Below are 14773 nucleotides of genomic sequence, written 5' to 3' on the forward strand. Positions count from 1 at the left end.
GCTTAATAAAAAGAAATATGAACTCATATTTCCACTATATATTTCCAATCCTCATCATGAATGCGGTGCCTTAGAGAATCCAATAAATAAATAACTTCATTGTAAGAGTCAATGACAGTGAGAATCCAATGGAAACTATGCACAAACACATAATTAGTGCATATAATTCAATAAATTTTTGAAAGACAACAATGGAAAGTGATGTTTTAATTTTTACTTACCCAATATTACATGGCACCAATACTAGTTGATCCACAGATGTACCACTTAGCATGCCTGCCAAATGACTTGCGCTTTGGTTTAGCCTTTCAATCTTACCTTTTTTGTCATGTGCAGTGTTTGCCATATATGGGATTTTATGTGGATTCACAAATTTGAATTTCTCTTTCTTGTTATCTTTCAGCATTTTTTTATAAAGATACCTACCATTGCAAACATAATAAAACGAAGAGGTAGATTTAGAAATGAAAGTTATTCTAAAAATGGGCGATTATCATGATTATAGTAACCCTGCTAAATCTAATCACTTACCATATGTAGCCAACTGCACATTTGCCTAAAAGAGGCTCCAAATGATATAAAGGAATGATGTCCTCAAGGTGCAGAAGAAGTTCATAATCATCATCAAATAGTTCATAATCTAAACTCACTGATATATATCTGCCATCATCTAAAACACACTTACTATAACAATATAACATATGTAATGCTCTTGGGACACATGTTGACAAAGTATGTTTCTTTTTTGGTTGTTCAAACTTCTTCCTTCGAGGCTTCTAATAATTTCAAATGTAAACAAGTTAGATATGATGATTAATAAAAAAGTGACAATTTAATTTGAAATATAATATAACAAATACCTCATCTTGGTTCACTATCAAGTGTTTTGACCAAACCACATGCGTTCCTATAGCATTACTAATTACTTCAAATTCACTTGGAATTGGATATGGCAAAGGTGTTGATTTTTCTACTGCTTCATCAATGGAGACTCGCATGCAATTATTGGGAAATGGAACACCATGAAGCATTTTATTAGATACATTGCCACAAACAATTGTACCATGTGCGATAATATTTGTGCTAGATTCCAATGTCAATGCAACTGGTTTTCCCTAAAATGAAAAAGTTGCAGGTCACAAAATCTATAGGTCACCATTAATATAACTGCAACTAGTGTTATACCTACAAAGCATCAGTTTGACACAAAATTTGTGGGTCATCATCATCGATCTTCATGTCATCTTCAATCATGGATGCAACTTTACTGAGCAACTGTCTTTGTCATCAATCGAAATGTCGCTTGCACCCTTTTTATACACCATTACTTCAAGGTTTTGTATACGTGCATCTTGTTCTAAAATTTTCTTCCTCGCCTCCATCAGTTCCCTTTTATGCTCAGTGATTACATCAACATGCTTCCATGTTCTACCAGAATTGAAATATATTGTTGGAGTGATATGACCTCCAATACCCCTCACATGGTCATTATATTCTTCAATCTCAAGCGCTTTGGTAAGTATATCCTCTTTAGTTCCTTTAATTTTCAGCTTACCCTCCCTCTTTTGTTGTATGTAACCATCCTGTCAGGCACATTAAAAAATATTATTACTAAAAGAGTTATCAGTTCAATAAAATTGGTTCTTTTATGTATTGTTATTTTGCTTACAATTTGTTGTACTTTTTTTTTTTTATCAAAATCCTCTCCTTCAAAACCACTTCTTTGGTGACTCGTCCTTTCTTCCACATAAGTAGCGCAACTGTATATTTTATCAAGACATAAGTACTCTATTTAATAATATATATACATTTAAATGTCTAAATTTTATTAAGAATTCTAAATAAGTGATTATTTTTTCATGAGAATTATGAAATTTTAATGATTCTTTTTTTTTTTTTAGTTCATATTTTGAAATTCTTTTTGAAAATAATTTTTAGTTTTAAAAGAATTCTTTCAATATGCATGTATATGATGGGACTGAACAACCTGCTCTACTAAATTACCATATCAGGATTAGTATAAAATGGATGAGTTGCGTTGATGACTTTCACTTTCCAATAATTAGCTAAATTAAATAAAAAAAATATTTTTTTAGAAAACAAAAAGAAATCATGTTCTATCCAACAAGCAACTATAGAAATACATATAAAGATCGACTATTTTATTCAACTAAAATGGTTTCTAACTTACCTTTAGATTCATGATCTTATGCCGAGTCTTCATCTGTCGAGTCTTCATCCTCGGCCTACCAATTTTGAGGTCAAAGAAAGACAAAAGATATTATGAGCACAGACAAACTTAATACTCTAAAAGAGATTTTTTTTTTTTTTAAAAAAAATCATGATTGAATAAAACTGATGACAATACCGTATATGTAATTGAATTAATGTTTCTTCAAGATCATCATACCAATTATTTTAAGAGTATTTCAATATTATCACTTTTTTTAATCACATTTGAATGACAAATAGGTTGTGCATAACTGTTATTGCATATATATATATATATGTCTAAATTTCGTTAATAATTTTAAATAAGTAATTAGTTTTTATGAGAATTTTGAAAGCTCCAAGGATTCTCCCTTTTTCTGATCTATTTTTCAAAAATCTTTTTGAGAATGATTTTTAGTTTTACAAGAATTCCAACAACATGAATGTGTATGACGGCACTGAACAACCCCTATAGATTACCATATCAAGACTATTATCGAGCGGATGTTTGAAATTCTCAACTTTTTTAGATAAAAAAGAAAAAAGAAATCATGCTATGCAACCATACAAATACATATAATGATCTTTTTTATTCAACTATAATGGTTCTCTATCTTACCTCTTCAGCATGCTTGTCCGATTGAATCTTCGTCTGTCTCCCTTTTGCATCTTCTTTCCAATTGTGGGCAACCGATAATCCTCAAATCTTTCAACATATGTAGATTCTTCAAATCCCTTGGCACCATTTTTAATCGTGGGCAGTCCCGGATTGATAGTAAACGAAGAGACTTGAGATGCTGCAGCCAGTCGGGCAAGGTCGTGAGATTAGAAATTCCATCTATATATAGTTTTTCTAGCACAGTACTGCTTGCTGGTTCTGCTGTCATCAATGACTCCAATTCATTACCACAACAAATACTTAATATTGAGATTATGCATTGCCTGATTGATAGTAAAGTAAGAGACTTGAGATGTTGCAGCCAGCCAGGCAAGGTCCTGAGATTGGAAATTCCATCTATGGATAGTGCTTCTAGCACAGCACTGCTTGCTGGTTCTACTGTCATCAGCGACTCCAATTCACCACAACAACAAATATGTAATGTTGATTTTGGATTTCCATACCGAATTGGGTACATGCGGATAGATGATACATAATGTGCATCACTTAGAGACAATTCTTTGAGCGTGTGTAAGTGTTGCAGCCGCCCACGTAAATTGACTTTGTTGCCACAAATTTGTATTTCAAACCGATGTACTGAATTCAAGATTTGTACGAGTTCTTTTGGCTGCAATATTATACTTGGACATTGTGAGAGCCGTAGAAAACAAAGAGAATTGAGGCGGCCCACTTCCAAAGGGAAGGATGCCAAATTATAACACCCTTCAATGGTCAACGAACGAAGCATTTGTAGGTATTGCATTTCATCCCCCGGAAGAGATTGGAGTTGTCTGCATAATATAATTTGTAATTCCGTCAATGATGTAAGGTTTCTGATGCAGCCACTTGGAAGAGATGTCATGTTGCCCATACAATCCACTCTGAGAACAGAAAGAGAAGTCAGCTTTCCGATACATGAGAGTAGGCTCTCACTGCAGCGTGATATCTCAAGGTGTTCAATTCTAGGAAGCCTCGGCATACTTTTCAATTTAGGACATCCGGAAATCTTCAACGTTTGCAGTAAAGGGAACAACTCATCGACACAATGAGACACTGACCATTCCTCTAAATTATACATGCCACCTAAGTAGAGTTCTTGAAGGGAAGGAAAGCCTCCGTACCCGTGGAACTCAGTAACCATCTGTGTAATTCCATTCATGCGGCCTAAGCTAAGCTTCTTAAGAAACTGCAGATTTCGAAACGGAAGAATATGCCCACAACAACAGCCGAGGTCAACTACAACCAAATTTGGCATTTGTAACTCTATCAACCATGTTGGAAATTGTGGGCTCCTATAGTTCGATATTCTTAACATCTTTAAACTCGTGTTGGGACAAAGATCATCCAACATGTCCTTGTGATATCCTTCTGAAACACCAAACTCTATGTGTAGTTCATCAAGATCTGAATTCTTCAAGATTTTTCTTCCACTTCGAGAATAATTCTTAAAATCATGGGAAATTTTAATTCCCATTTTTCCATAAAGCTTCAAATCCTCAAGCTCTGTAATTGAGCATGCGCCAGTTTTGTCACTAGCAATAAAGACAGGTAAACTTCGAAGATTAGTTAGTCGAGATAATCCACAAGGAATCTGTGTCAATTTATAATCCATTACTAAATCAAGATCCCGAAGGTTTTGCATATTCCCTAACTCTTTTGGTAGCTCTCGAAGTCCATAATTGAAACTGAGATTCAGATACTGTAAATTGGAGAGAAGGGTTATGGAGTCGGGTAGAACTTCAATTTCATTATAGTACAAGTTGAGGTGCCTCAAATGTATCAGATTTCCTATTGACGTCGGTATATCCCTAATGCCACTTTCAGTTAAATTTAATGCCCGCAAAAATTTCAATACTGAAAAGACTTCATGAAGATTGATACTCAAACGTGAAAGTTTATCTTGGAAAAAGGTGCGCAAGTATGTTGGTTTCTTGGCTAAGACCTGAGTCATGTTTGGTAGCTTTCCTTCATTTATTTGCAAATGATATGTTCGCTCTCCTATAACTTCCACTAAGTCTTGAATAGAATTCCAATATATATTTCCAGATACTGATCGTGCCAAATCATGCATCAAATCATGCATCGTGCACTTGGTTATACGACGATCATATTGAACAGGGGCCAAGAGAATGAATGATCTGGACACAAGATCATCAAAGATGCGGTTGCCCTCTGTTTCAGCTTCAAAATTTCCTTCTGAACTTACAAAACCATTTGCTATCCACAGTTTTATCAATTTATCCTTTTGCATCATATAGTCTTTAGGGAATAAGGAACCAAATGCAAAACACTTCTTTGATCGTAGAGGGAGAGTGTCATAGCTCCACTTTAGTACAGCTAACACTTTCTGTTCCTCATCTCGGAGCTGCCATATTTCACTCTTCAATACGGAGGACCAATAAGTCTCATCTCGAGTGCCACGGAGCATGTTACCAAGAGATATGGCAGCCAAGGGCACACCGTCACATTTCTTAACAATCTTTTTACCAATTTTCATCAACTTTTGATCGGGTGCTTCGTCTCCAAATGCAAATTGTTGAAACAAAGATAAACAATCATCTCGGGATAACTGTTGTATTTGGTGGGTGGCAGTGGATGAGCCCATAATCGAACAGACATGTAGGCTACGGGTTGTCACCAAAATTTTGCTTCCTTTCGCCCCACATGTTAAGGCTGCTTTCAGTGTACCCCACTCAAATGGATCTTCATTCCATACATCATCCAGCACGAGCAGAAATCTCTTCCCAGATAATGCTGTTTCTAGATTCTGCCTCACTAATTCTATTTCTGAGATGTTGACCGGTGCACCAGTAGCCAGTTCTAAAACAGACTTCATTATCTTTTCAGGATCAAATTCAGCCCCGACAAGTTTCCACATTCTTGGACTTGCAAAATGATCTTTCACCCTCGCATCATTGAAAACAAGCTGAGCAAGTGTAGTCTTCCCCAGGCCACCCATCCCAACGATGGCAATGACCTTCACTGTGCCATGGTCACTTTCATCATCATCATCATCTTCCTTTGTTAACATATTGACAATCTTATTCTTCTCTAGTTCTCTCCCTACAACTTCAATGGTATTGCGTGAGTGGGTACCTCTGTAGGGCAGTGACATGTGGCTACTGCTTTGTGGCAAATTGAGAAGAATGGATTTTTGTAGCAAAATAGAACCCAGACTATTTGTTACACCTTGTATCATGTCACTTATGTTACTCGTAAAGACAACTTGATTATTGGAAGAGAAGAAATCACTCACTATTGATGATCTCTGCCTCCGCGAGGTTTCGGTGTCATAGCAATCTACAACATCCTCGAGATCGTAGGCCAAATATTTGAGCTTCCTCAGCAAATCCTTCACAACATCATTATTTAAAGGGTGGGACTCGACGTCTTGGATCACCATGTCAATTATCGTCGACATCTCCTTGAGCTTCTTCATCTTCTCTTCGATACCAGTCATTGCCTTGAGTTTCTCGTCGAGTTGGACGAGAATTGTCACCTTGTCCGCCGCAAAGCGAGCTGTAGCTACCAAAGCTGCTTCCATGGCTCCGGATGAAGGATGCTAACAAGGACTTGGAGGAGAAAGAAAAGAGAAGCAATAATTTGCAACTTGCAAGGCGACGACTCCGATCCTTGAAGTCTTCTTCCAATTTTTGATGAATTATTAAAAAGGATCGGTCTTCATTAATTAAGATTGCTTATCAATTCCAACTCACCATGGCAGTGATGTACGCGGTATTAATTAAATAAATCGATGTTGCCAATGCCACAGGCCACAAATTTCCAATTCCGTTGCTTAAAATATCAGTAATTAATTAATGTATTATTTTATTTTAAAAAACATTTGGCACCATTAGATTTCTAAGAGATCTTTTAAAAAAATTATATTTGAGTTTAAACGGATTAAATAATCCGATCATTATTAGAAGTGTAAACAAACAGTGTCTACGACCCGATAGGTCAAGACGTCAAGTACAATTCCTTGGTTCCATCTAAATATTCCAAAGTATAAAAAATTACCTAAAAATTTTACTTCATATCTATCCAATTTAATTTGAATAAAAAACTTATATCTATTTTGAAGACATATTTTTTTCAAAATAAAATGTAGTCTTAATATTAAAAAAAAGGGATGCTTTTTTAATTTTTACCCTTAAAATTTCATAAAATATTAATATTCCCAAGGTCTTTTGGAATAATTTGTAGGGCGATGACTTAGGGATGATAATTTATTCTGAACCTAGTAGAAAATTTGATATTGGATCTGAATTGAGGAGAATATAGAAGAATTTGAATAATTGCTGTATGATTCATTAGATTGATATTGTATAATAAATATTGTATAACTGAGACTTTAGAAATTAAAGTGTTTTTATTAATTTGACAATCTCTATTTTCTAAGATGTCAATATCTTTTCTTTCTTTGCAACATATATTGATATCCCATTTTGAAGTAATTCAAGTTATATCTCTAAATAAGTAAAAAAAATAACAATCAAAATAAATAAACAAATAATAGATTGATAGTCAATCAATGTGGCTCAACCATATCGATGAAAGAAAAGAAAAAAATGAAAATTTTATCCTTTTTTCAATAGCCTCAACTAGCTCGATGATAAGAAAAGATAAAATAAGAATTGCTCTTGTTAGAAAGAAGGACTAGGGTTGTTGGCTGAGTAAAAAATATTACAAGGAAGAAAAAGAGGACTGCTTCTTAGAGAAGAGAAAGAACAAAAGAGATATGCTATCTAAGAAGGAGAAAGAGAAAAATAATTATATTACGTTTAAAAGAAAAATCAGAAGAAAAGGACAAGAAGTGACCGGTGCTTGAGGTAGAGTAAAATTGCTTATGTGGAAGTAAAAAAAAACAAAAGAGAATAGATTTTTTTAAAAAAAAAATCTAAATTTATTGAATTGATTTAACTCAATTAAATTTGATTTAATTATAATTTGACCAATCAAATTCAAATCAATTCTGATTTAGATTAACATATTACTTATCTTTGCACTTACCGGATGAATTTTATTTGACCCAAATCCAATTTTAATTCAGCATCTTCATTTTATATCTAATTCATTTATTTATTTATTTTATTTAAAAATTTAATACTTAACTAAATTTATATAGATAATACAGACATGAAGATGAAAGTGTTGAATATATGTTCTAAATGTATGTTAGATGAATTAATTAAATGCGGTAAAAACTTACAGCGATCTCCCGCAGATCTGCAATCGACAATGACGAAGCTCGCTATCGGAAGAGCGATCACAGGATCGGAAAGCCCTCCGCAATTCCACAAACCAAATCCCGCCGCTTTGGATGTTCACCTCTTACTCTCGTCGCACGATCGCGATTTCTCACCCTGAGCCTTGGACGGACCCCCTTTATATAGGGAAATACCCTAGGGGCATAATGGACATTTCCATTATGTGTAGTGGGGAACATGGGCCACGTTCCCCACTATCCCCATTTCTAACATCTCCCACTCGTCCAAGATAAGTCACTAAGACTAGTTCATTCAGGTAAGTCACAAAGACTTAATAAGTCACATAGACTATTAGAGAGTTTGGTCACATAGACCATATGAGAACATCCAATCCATACTTAGAGAAAATGGTTCGTGCGACAGCAAGCACACTGAGCGATAGTTGCTAAGAAGATTGTTACACCTTGACTTAGCCGCTCGTTGAGCAATCAATGCTAATAAAGTTGTTACACTTTGCTTAGCTGCTCAAATAAATTAAAGACACACTCTTCATGGCACATAACCTCTTTCCTGGTGGCACATAGCCTTTATCCAGGATCCATCCAATCTTCAAATGACACACAGCCATTATCTTGAAGATATCCATGTCTTGCTATTTACCCAGATTAAATAATTTTCATTTACATCGATATGAACATCTCTAATCCCTTATAATGACCACTATGTCATGAGCATGTTCCATATCCAATATTCACATTCATTTCCGTACATAACAGAAATGGGTCGACCAGTGAATAACAACAAAAGATGTAAATATATTTAATCTTCCTTTTTAGCTAGAATCAATTCATTTTAATCAGTCGCTTTCCTAGTTATGCTCCATAGACCGAATCATCCATAGCCATAGGATACACGCTAAAGTAGCAGACACTGATCAAAACTTCAAGTAGACAGCTAAATAGTCACTAAGGCAAAAATTGAGATTAACATATAATCTCAAAGGTCTCACCTAGTAGAGAAACAGGGATTCATTCTCCTACAACCTTTATTGTCGCAATAGCACATGTGGTATGAATCACATGCTACGATGTTATTCTCTTTACGAAAAAGAGTGCATGTTGTCTTCAAATTTAACATCGTACAGATTTCGATCTAGACATACCTAACGTCTAATCCTGAATTCAACATATGAATTCTAATCTGGCTTTCAACAGGTTTAGTAAATGGTGGGTTCATTTACTTCGATCATTATTTACACATAAATGATCTCATCTTGACACAATTATCAAGGCGACCTCAACTTATGAATCTGTCTCTAATTTCATAATTTCAGCTACGTAAGCTGTTTCATAAGTAACGGTCTTACCCCTATTTGTACTTAACAAACAGAGATGATTGTCCATGTGAGTGGACCAATCTCCACCTGCCAACATGCTCACCGAGATCTTACATGAATGTAACAAATACAACATATACACTGAATAAATTATGGCAAATGACATAATCATAACACAAAGTCTGATTGTTATTTCAATATTGTTACATTCTACGAAGTCCCAAAGACTTTACATGTTTTTAAATGACTCTTTAGTCATTGGCTTAGTAAAAGGATCTGCAAGCATAACACGTGTAGGGACATACTCAAGAATGACTTTTCTTTTAGCCACAATATCCCTTACAAAATTATATTTAATTTCTATATGCTTGCCTTTGCTGTGATATTTGGGATCCTTGGAAAAAGCTATTGCAGCTTGACTGTCACAGTAGACAGTTACTGGACTCCCACTATCCTCAACTTCAGAAACCTTCTCAACCAGACTGCTTCTTGCACAGCTGTTGAACATGCCACATATTCAGCTTCCATAGTCGACAAAGCTACACAAGCTTGTTTCTTGCTGTTCCAGGAGATGGCGCCACCATTCAGCAAGAATGCATAGCCTGATGTGGATTTTCTATCATCCAGGTCTCCAGCCCAATCTGCATCTGAATAACCTTTCAGACTCATATCTGATCCTTGAAAATAGAGACAATAATCTGTTGTCGCCTTCAGATATCTGAATATCCTTTTTACTGCCTTCCAGTGTCTTGGTCCTGAGTTTGACCGGAAGCGACTGACCAAACCCACAACATAGCCGATATCGGGGCGTGTACACAACATAGTGTACATTAAACTACCAATAGCACTAGCATATGATTTTTTATTCATCTCAGCTATTTCCTCTGGAGTTTTAGGATACATACTCTTGCTCAAAACAGTACCTTTCACAATAGATGTTTGTTCAATGTTGCAATTAAACATGCTGAAATGATATAACATCTTATTTATATAAGACTCTTGTGACAGACCCAAAAATCTTTTAGAACGATCTCTTATGATCTTAACTCCTAAGATGTATTCAGCTTCTCCCATATCTATTGTATCAAATTGTGATGACAGCCACTTCTTGACTTCATTCACATATCCTATGTCATTTCCAGCTATCAACATATCATCAACATATAATGATAAAATGACATATTTTCCTTTTTCCCTTTTCAAGAAAACACAATGATCCTCATTGATCATCTCGAAACCATAAGATAAAACGACTTCGTTAAATCTTATGTTCCATTGTCTTGACGCTTGCTTTAGCCCATATATAGACTTTCTAAGTCTACATACTTTTTGCTCTTGGCCTTCAGCAATGAAACCTTCTGGTTGAACCATATAGATTTCTTCGTCAAGATCACCGTTAAGGAAAGCGGTTTTTACATCCATTTGATGTAATTCTAAGTCATAATGTGCCACAAAGGCCAAAATAACTCTTATTGATACAAATTTCACTACGGGAGAAAATGTCTCTTCAAAGTCAATACCCTCCATTTGGGTATATCCTTTTGCAACTAAACGAGCTTTGTATCTGCTAATCGATCCATCTGCTTTCCTTTTTATTTTGAGAATCCATTTATTCCCAATAGCCCTTCGGCCCGGAGGAAGATCGACTAAGTCCCAAACATGATTTTGAATCATGGACTCCATCTCTTCAACCATTGCAGCTTTCCATTTTTCTCTAACTCTACATCCCAATGCATCCTCAATGGATTGAGGCTCGTCGTCATCAATTGGAAGTGTAACCAATGCCTCATTCTCAATATCAAACCTCTTCTTAGGTTTGATCTTACGAACACTTCTTCAGAAGTTGGGTTGTTGAGAAGTCAACTCATGACTTGACATATCACTCCCACTCGGTTGACTAGACTCACACATCCTGTTGATAATATCTCATCCTCCTCAAATAAGGAACACTTTTATCAACATCACCTCTGATTGGGAACTCTGTTTCGAGAAAAGTCGCATCTCTCGAGTCTATTTCGGAGATAGTTCCATCTAGTTGCTCACCTATGAAAACATAACCTTTGGAGGTCTCATGATATCTTATAAAGATACATTTCTTACCTCTAGGCCCTAGTTTTCCATACTTGTGAGAACTATCATGAACATAAGCAGCTGACCCCCAAGGTCTCAGATTACTCAAATCTGGTTTTCTGCCTATCCAACGTTCATATGGGGTAGATGGAACTGACTTTGAAGGCACTTTGTTAAGTATATAGGCTGCAGTTAATAATGCATCTCCCCAATAGGAAATTGGCAAATTAGCTTGCGCCATCATAGACCTAACCATTTCAAGAAGAGTCCTATTTCTTCTTTCAGCTACCCCATTTTGCTGTGGAGTTCCAGGGATTGTCAGCTGTCTAATAATCCCTCTATCATTACATATTGTCTTGAACATATCAGGCAAATACTCCCCACCACGGTCAGTGCGTAAAGCTTTAACTTTACGTTCCGTTTGATTTTCAACTTCGTTCATATAACGAATAAAGCAATCTAATGCTTCGGATTTGTGAGAAATCAAATACACATGACCGAACCTAGAGAAATCATCAATAAATGTAATGAAATAGGAAGCTCCATGTCTAGCCTTCACATTCATTGGACCACAAATATCCGAATGAATTAACTGCAATGTTGATTCAGATCTAATAGCCTTACCAAATGGTTTCCTAGTTGCTTTTCCAGCAAGACAATGCTCACATATAGACAATTGAATCTTAGCTCGAGTGCCCAATAAACCCTCTTTAGCTAATCGATTCATACGTTCTTGTCCTATGTGTCCTAATCTAGCATGCCAAACCTCATCAGTTATATCTGCATCACTAGTTAAAGCAATGTTTGAAAAACAACCATCAATAGCATAATTGACATCTGGTTCTATATCAAGAACCATAAAACCATTTGTTAAATAACCATATCCGATTGACACTGAGTCAATCTTAAGTTCAACAGACCGACTGTAAAAATTAATACAATACCCTAAATCAAGAAGACACGTAACGGAAACAAGATTCCGTCGAATTTCAGGAGCATACAGGACATCATGTAGAAATAAAACTCTACCACCACGTAGGTTGAGTTTGCAAGTGCCGACTCCTTTGACTTCAACTCTTGCATTATTTTCCACATAGATCCACTTGTTGCCAGCTGGTACCCGACGGTACTCAACAAATGTAACTCGTTCTCGAGCTACATGGTTGGTTGCTCCCGAATCTATAATCCACAAAGGATAAGAATCAGCTAACAACACTGAACTAGCAACAAAATGCTCTTGAAAAGAAGACACACTTGGATTTACCTTTTTCGGCTCAGTGCACTCCCGAGCAAAATGACCCTTTTTGCCACAGTTAAAACAAGTCAACTTGTTTTTAGGTTTCTTTCCAGTCTTCTTAGCTACCTTCTTGATTGAGCCTTGTCCCACAACAGCAGCTTCCTTCTTCTTTCCCTTCCCTTTCTTGAACCATTTCCTTTTCTTGGATCCATATGATCCTGCAGAACCTACAGCCACATAGGCTTGTCCAGAAATCCTTGCGGATTCAACTCTCTCCGCCTCCAATTCTACATGGCGTGAGACATCAGTGAAAGTCTTGATACTCTCACTGTGAGTTAAGGTCTGCTTCATGGTTTCCCAAGAATCTGGAAGTGAACGTATAACTGCTTGAACCTGTTGTTCATCAGTCAACTCATGACCAGCAATTTTAAGCTCCCGAATCATGTTCGACATCTCCCTGAGGTGTTGAACCATTGACATATTCGGACGCTTTTTGTAGCTGTCAAATTTAATTGTCAGCTGTCGAAGCTTGCTCAGACTTACTCCACTGTATTTTTCTTTAAGGGCAACCCAGACTTCATGAGCCGTAAGATATGACTCATATTCAAAAGCTAGGTCGTCTACCATTGAACTAATCAATATACCCTTTGCAGTGGAGTCCTTTTTCTTCCATGCCTTATAGGCATCAAGATCTCGTCTGTGTTGTGCAGTGGGACCATCAACAGGTACTTCCATAACCTGATTTACAGCCTCTAGAACTTCTTGTTCCTCAAGTACATATTGTATCTTGAGGTGCCAGATCTTGTAGTTATCCCCATTAAGTTTTTCACCTTTGTTGAGTTCAGCTATTATGTTTTTGGTTGCCATAATTTATCATAAATAAACACATTATTTAGTATTCAGTGTAAATCATATGTATGCAATTTATGATTGACTTAATATTACTTTGAGTTGGTTTACAAAATCAAGTGACAACTGTGTTTTCACTTATCATCCGTATGACCAATCAAATTAATATTAATCAATTCTATTACATACATCCAAACAAATGAACTAATCATTTATAATATCATGAATTCATTAATTAAATAAACTAATCATTTAACATATCATGTTTTTTTTTAATTAAATGAACTAATCATTTAATACATTATGAACTAATCATGTATCATGTCAAGCAAACAGCATAAATAAATGAACATATCATTAATATAAAATTATGCTGCAAATTGTTAACATATAACCAACTGACATGAATGAAATGGACTAACTATTGTTCATACAAAACGACAATAAAAATAACAGAACTCTAATAAACTAGATAGGCAACTACCACTCCCACTAGGACAGACACTAGTGCAGTGGCTAATATAATCCCTCTCAGCCTGGACTCATTTGGGGTAATCCCAGGCAAGACAGCTTCAAGATTTTCAATTGGATCCCACACACACTCTCCCAGATCCTCTTCAGATTCATCTGGATCTTCAGGCTCTTCTGAATGCTCTTCAGATTCTTCTGGATCCTCCTCTGGAGGATCTTCTGAATCCTCTTCAGATTCATCTGGATCCTCCTCTGGGTCTTCAGGACCCCAATAGAGATGTAGCAACTGTCTGCACATCTCTGAGTACGAGATGTGTCCATCATAATCATCCCAAAGTTGGAATGCTATCTGCCTAAGGTTTTCTGGCAGTGAATAGACTAGAGCAAATCTTCCGTGTGTGTCTTCTACTCGCTCGAGTTTCCAGAACAACCGATCGAGCCGACCAATAAGCCATCCGAGTCCTAGAACAGGGTCGAAATCAAGCTCCTTAATCTCCTCCCAAAGCTCATGTTGTCGTGAATCACGACTAGCCATCTGAAAAATTGAAAAATAAATAAGTCAGTACAAAACCGACTAACCAGTACAAAACCGGCTTATTTCAATTTATACAGGCATAGTACCAACATAATAAATCAAGAAAAAACAAATCTTCTCGATTTTCAGGAGTTTAAGTCGACAATTAGAACTAATCTAATTGGTCAGACCCATTGGATCGGTTGATTAAGGATCC

At 36.1% G+C, this 14773-nt stretch overlaps 2 protein-coding genes across 5 annotated transcripts; both read right to left on the minus strand.

Moving 5' to 3' along the window:
* Positions 1 to 346: 346 nt before the first annotated feature.
* On the minus strand, positions 347 to 3732 carry LOC121989533. Of its 4 annotated transcripts, none has more exons than XR_006114275.1 (4): positions 2831 to 3732; positions 2192 to 2246; positions 1186 to 1583; positions 347 to 1115 (listed from the first exon to the last, which is right to left on the minus strand). XR_006114275.1 is itself a non-coding variant. In XM_042543632.1 (3 exons), the coding sequence occupies exons 1-3, from the start codon at positions 2878 to 2880 to the stop codon at positions 1251 to 1253; spliced, it is 438 nt and encodes a 145-aa protein (XP_042399566.1). In that variant the 5' UTR covers positions 2881 to 3732; the 3' UTR covers positions 347 to 1250. The 4 variants fall into 4 exon arrangements, 1 of the variants encoding a protein (XP_042399566.1); XR_006114276.1 differs by having other exon boundaries at positions 347 to 776; positions 861 to 1583; XR_006114277.1 differs by adding an exon at positions 1670 to 1760 and having other exon boundaries at positions 347 to 1583.
* A 121-nt stretch (positions 3733 to 3853) lies between these two features.
* Positions 3854 to 6549, minus strand: LOC121991548 (disease resistance protein RGA2-like). Its single transcript, XM_042545541.1, has 2 exons — positions 3991 to 6549; positions 3854 to 3875 (listed from the first exon to the last, which is right to left on the minus strand). Exons 1-2 carry the CDS (start codon positions 6411 to 6413, stop codon positions 3854 to 3856), a joined length of 2445 nt encoding a protein of 814 aa, XP_042401475.1. The 5' UTR covers positions 6414 to 6549.
* Between the last annotated feature and the right edge of the window lie 8224 nt (positions 6550 to 14773).

The sequence above is a fragment of the Zingiber officinale genome, chromosome 6B (genome assembly GCF_018446385.1).
Source record: "Zingiber officinale cultivar Zhangliang chromosome 6B, Zo_v1.1, whole genome shotgun sequence".
Taxonomy (NCBI): Eukaryota; Viridiplantae; Streptophyta; class Magnoliopsida; order Zingiberales; family Zingiberaceae; genus Zingiber; species Zingiber officinale.

Coding starts and splice junctions, on each gene's coding strand:
- LOC121989533 (XM_042543632.1), bottom strand. CDS start 2,880: ATGCAAAAGGGAGACAGACGAAGATTCAATCGGACAAGCATGCTGAAG. Junction 2,247..2,830: donor CGGACAAGCATGCTGAAGAG/GTAAGATAGAGA, acceptor CAAAATTGGTAG/GCCGAGGATGAAGACTCGAC. Junction 1,584..2,191: donor ATAAGATCATGAATCTAAAG/GTAAGTTAGAAA, acceptor TGTGCCTGACAG/GATGGTTACATACAACAAAA.
- LOC121991548 (XM_042545541.1), bottom strand. CDS start 6,413: ATGGAAGCAGCTTTGGTAGCTACAGCTCGCTTTGCGGCGGACAAGGTG. Junction 3,876..3,990: donor ATGGTTACTGAGTTCCACGG/GTACGGAGGCTT, acceptor CAAACGTTGAAG/ATTTCCGGATGTCCTAAATT.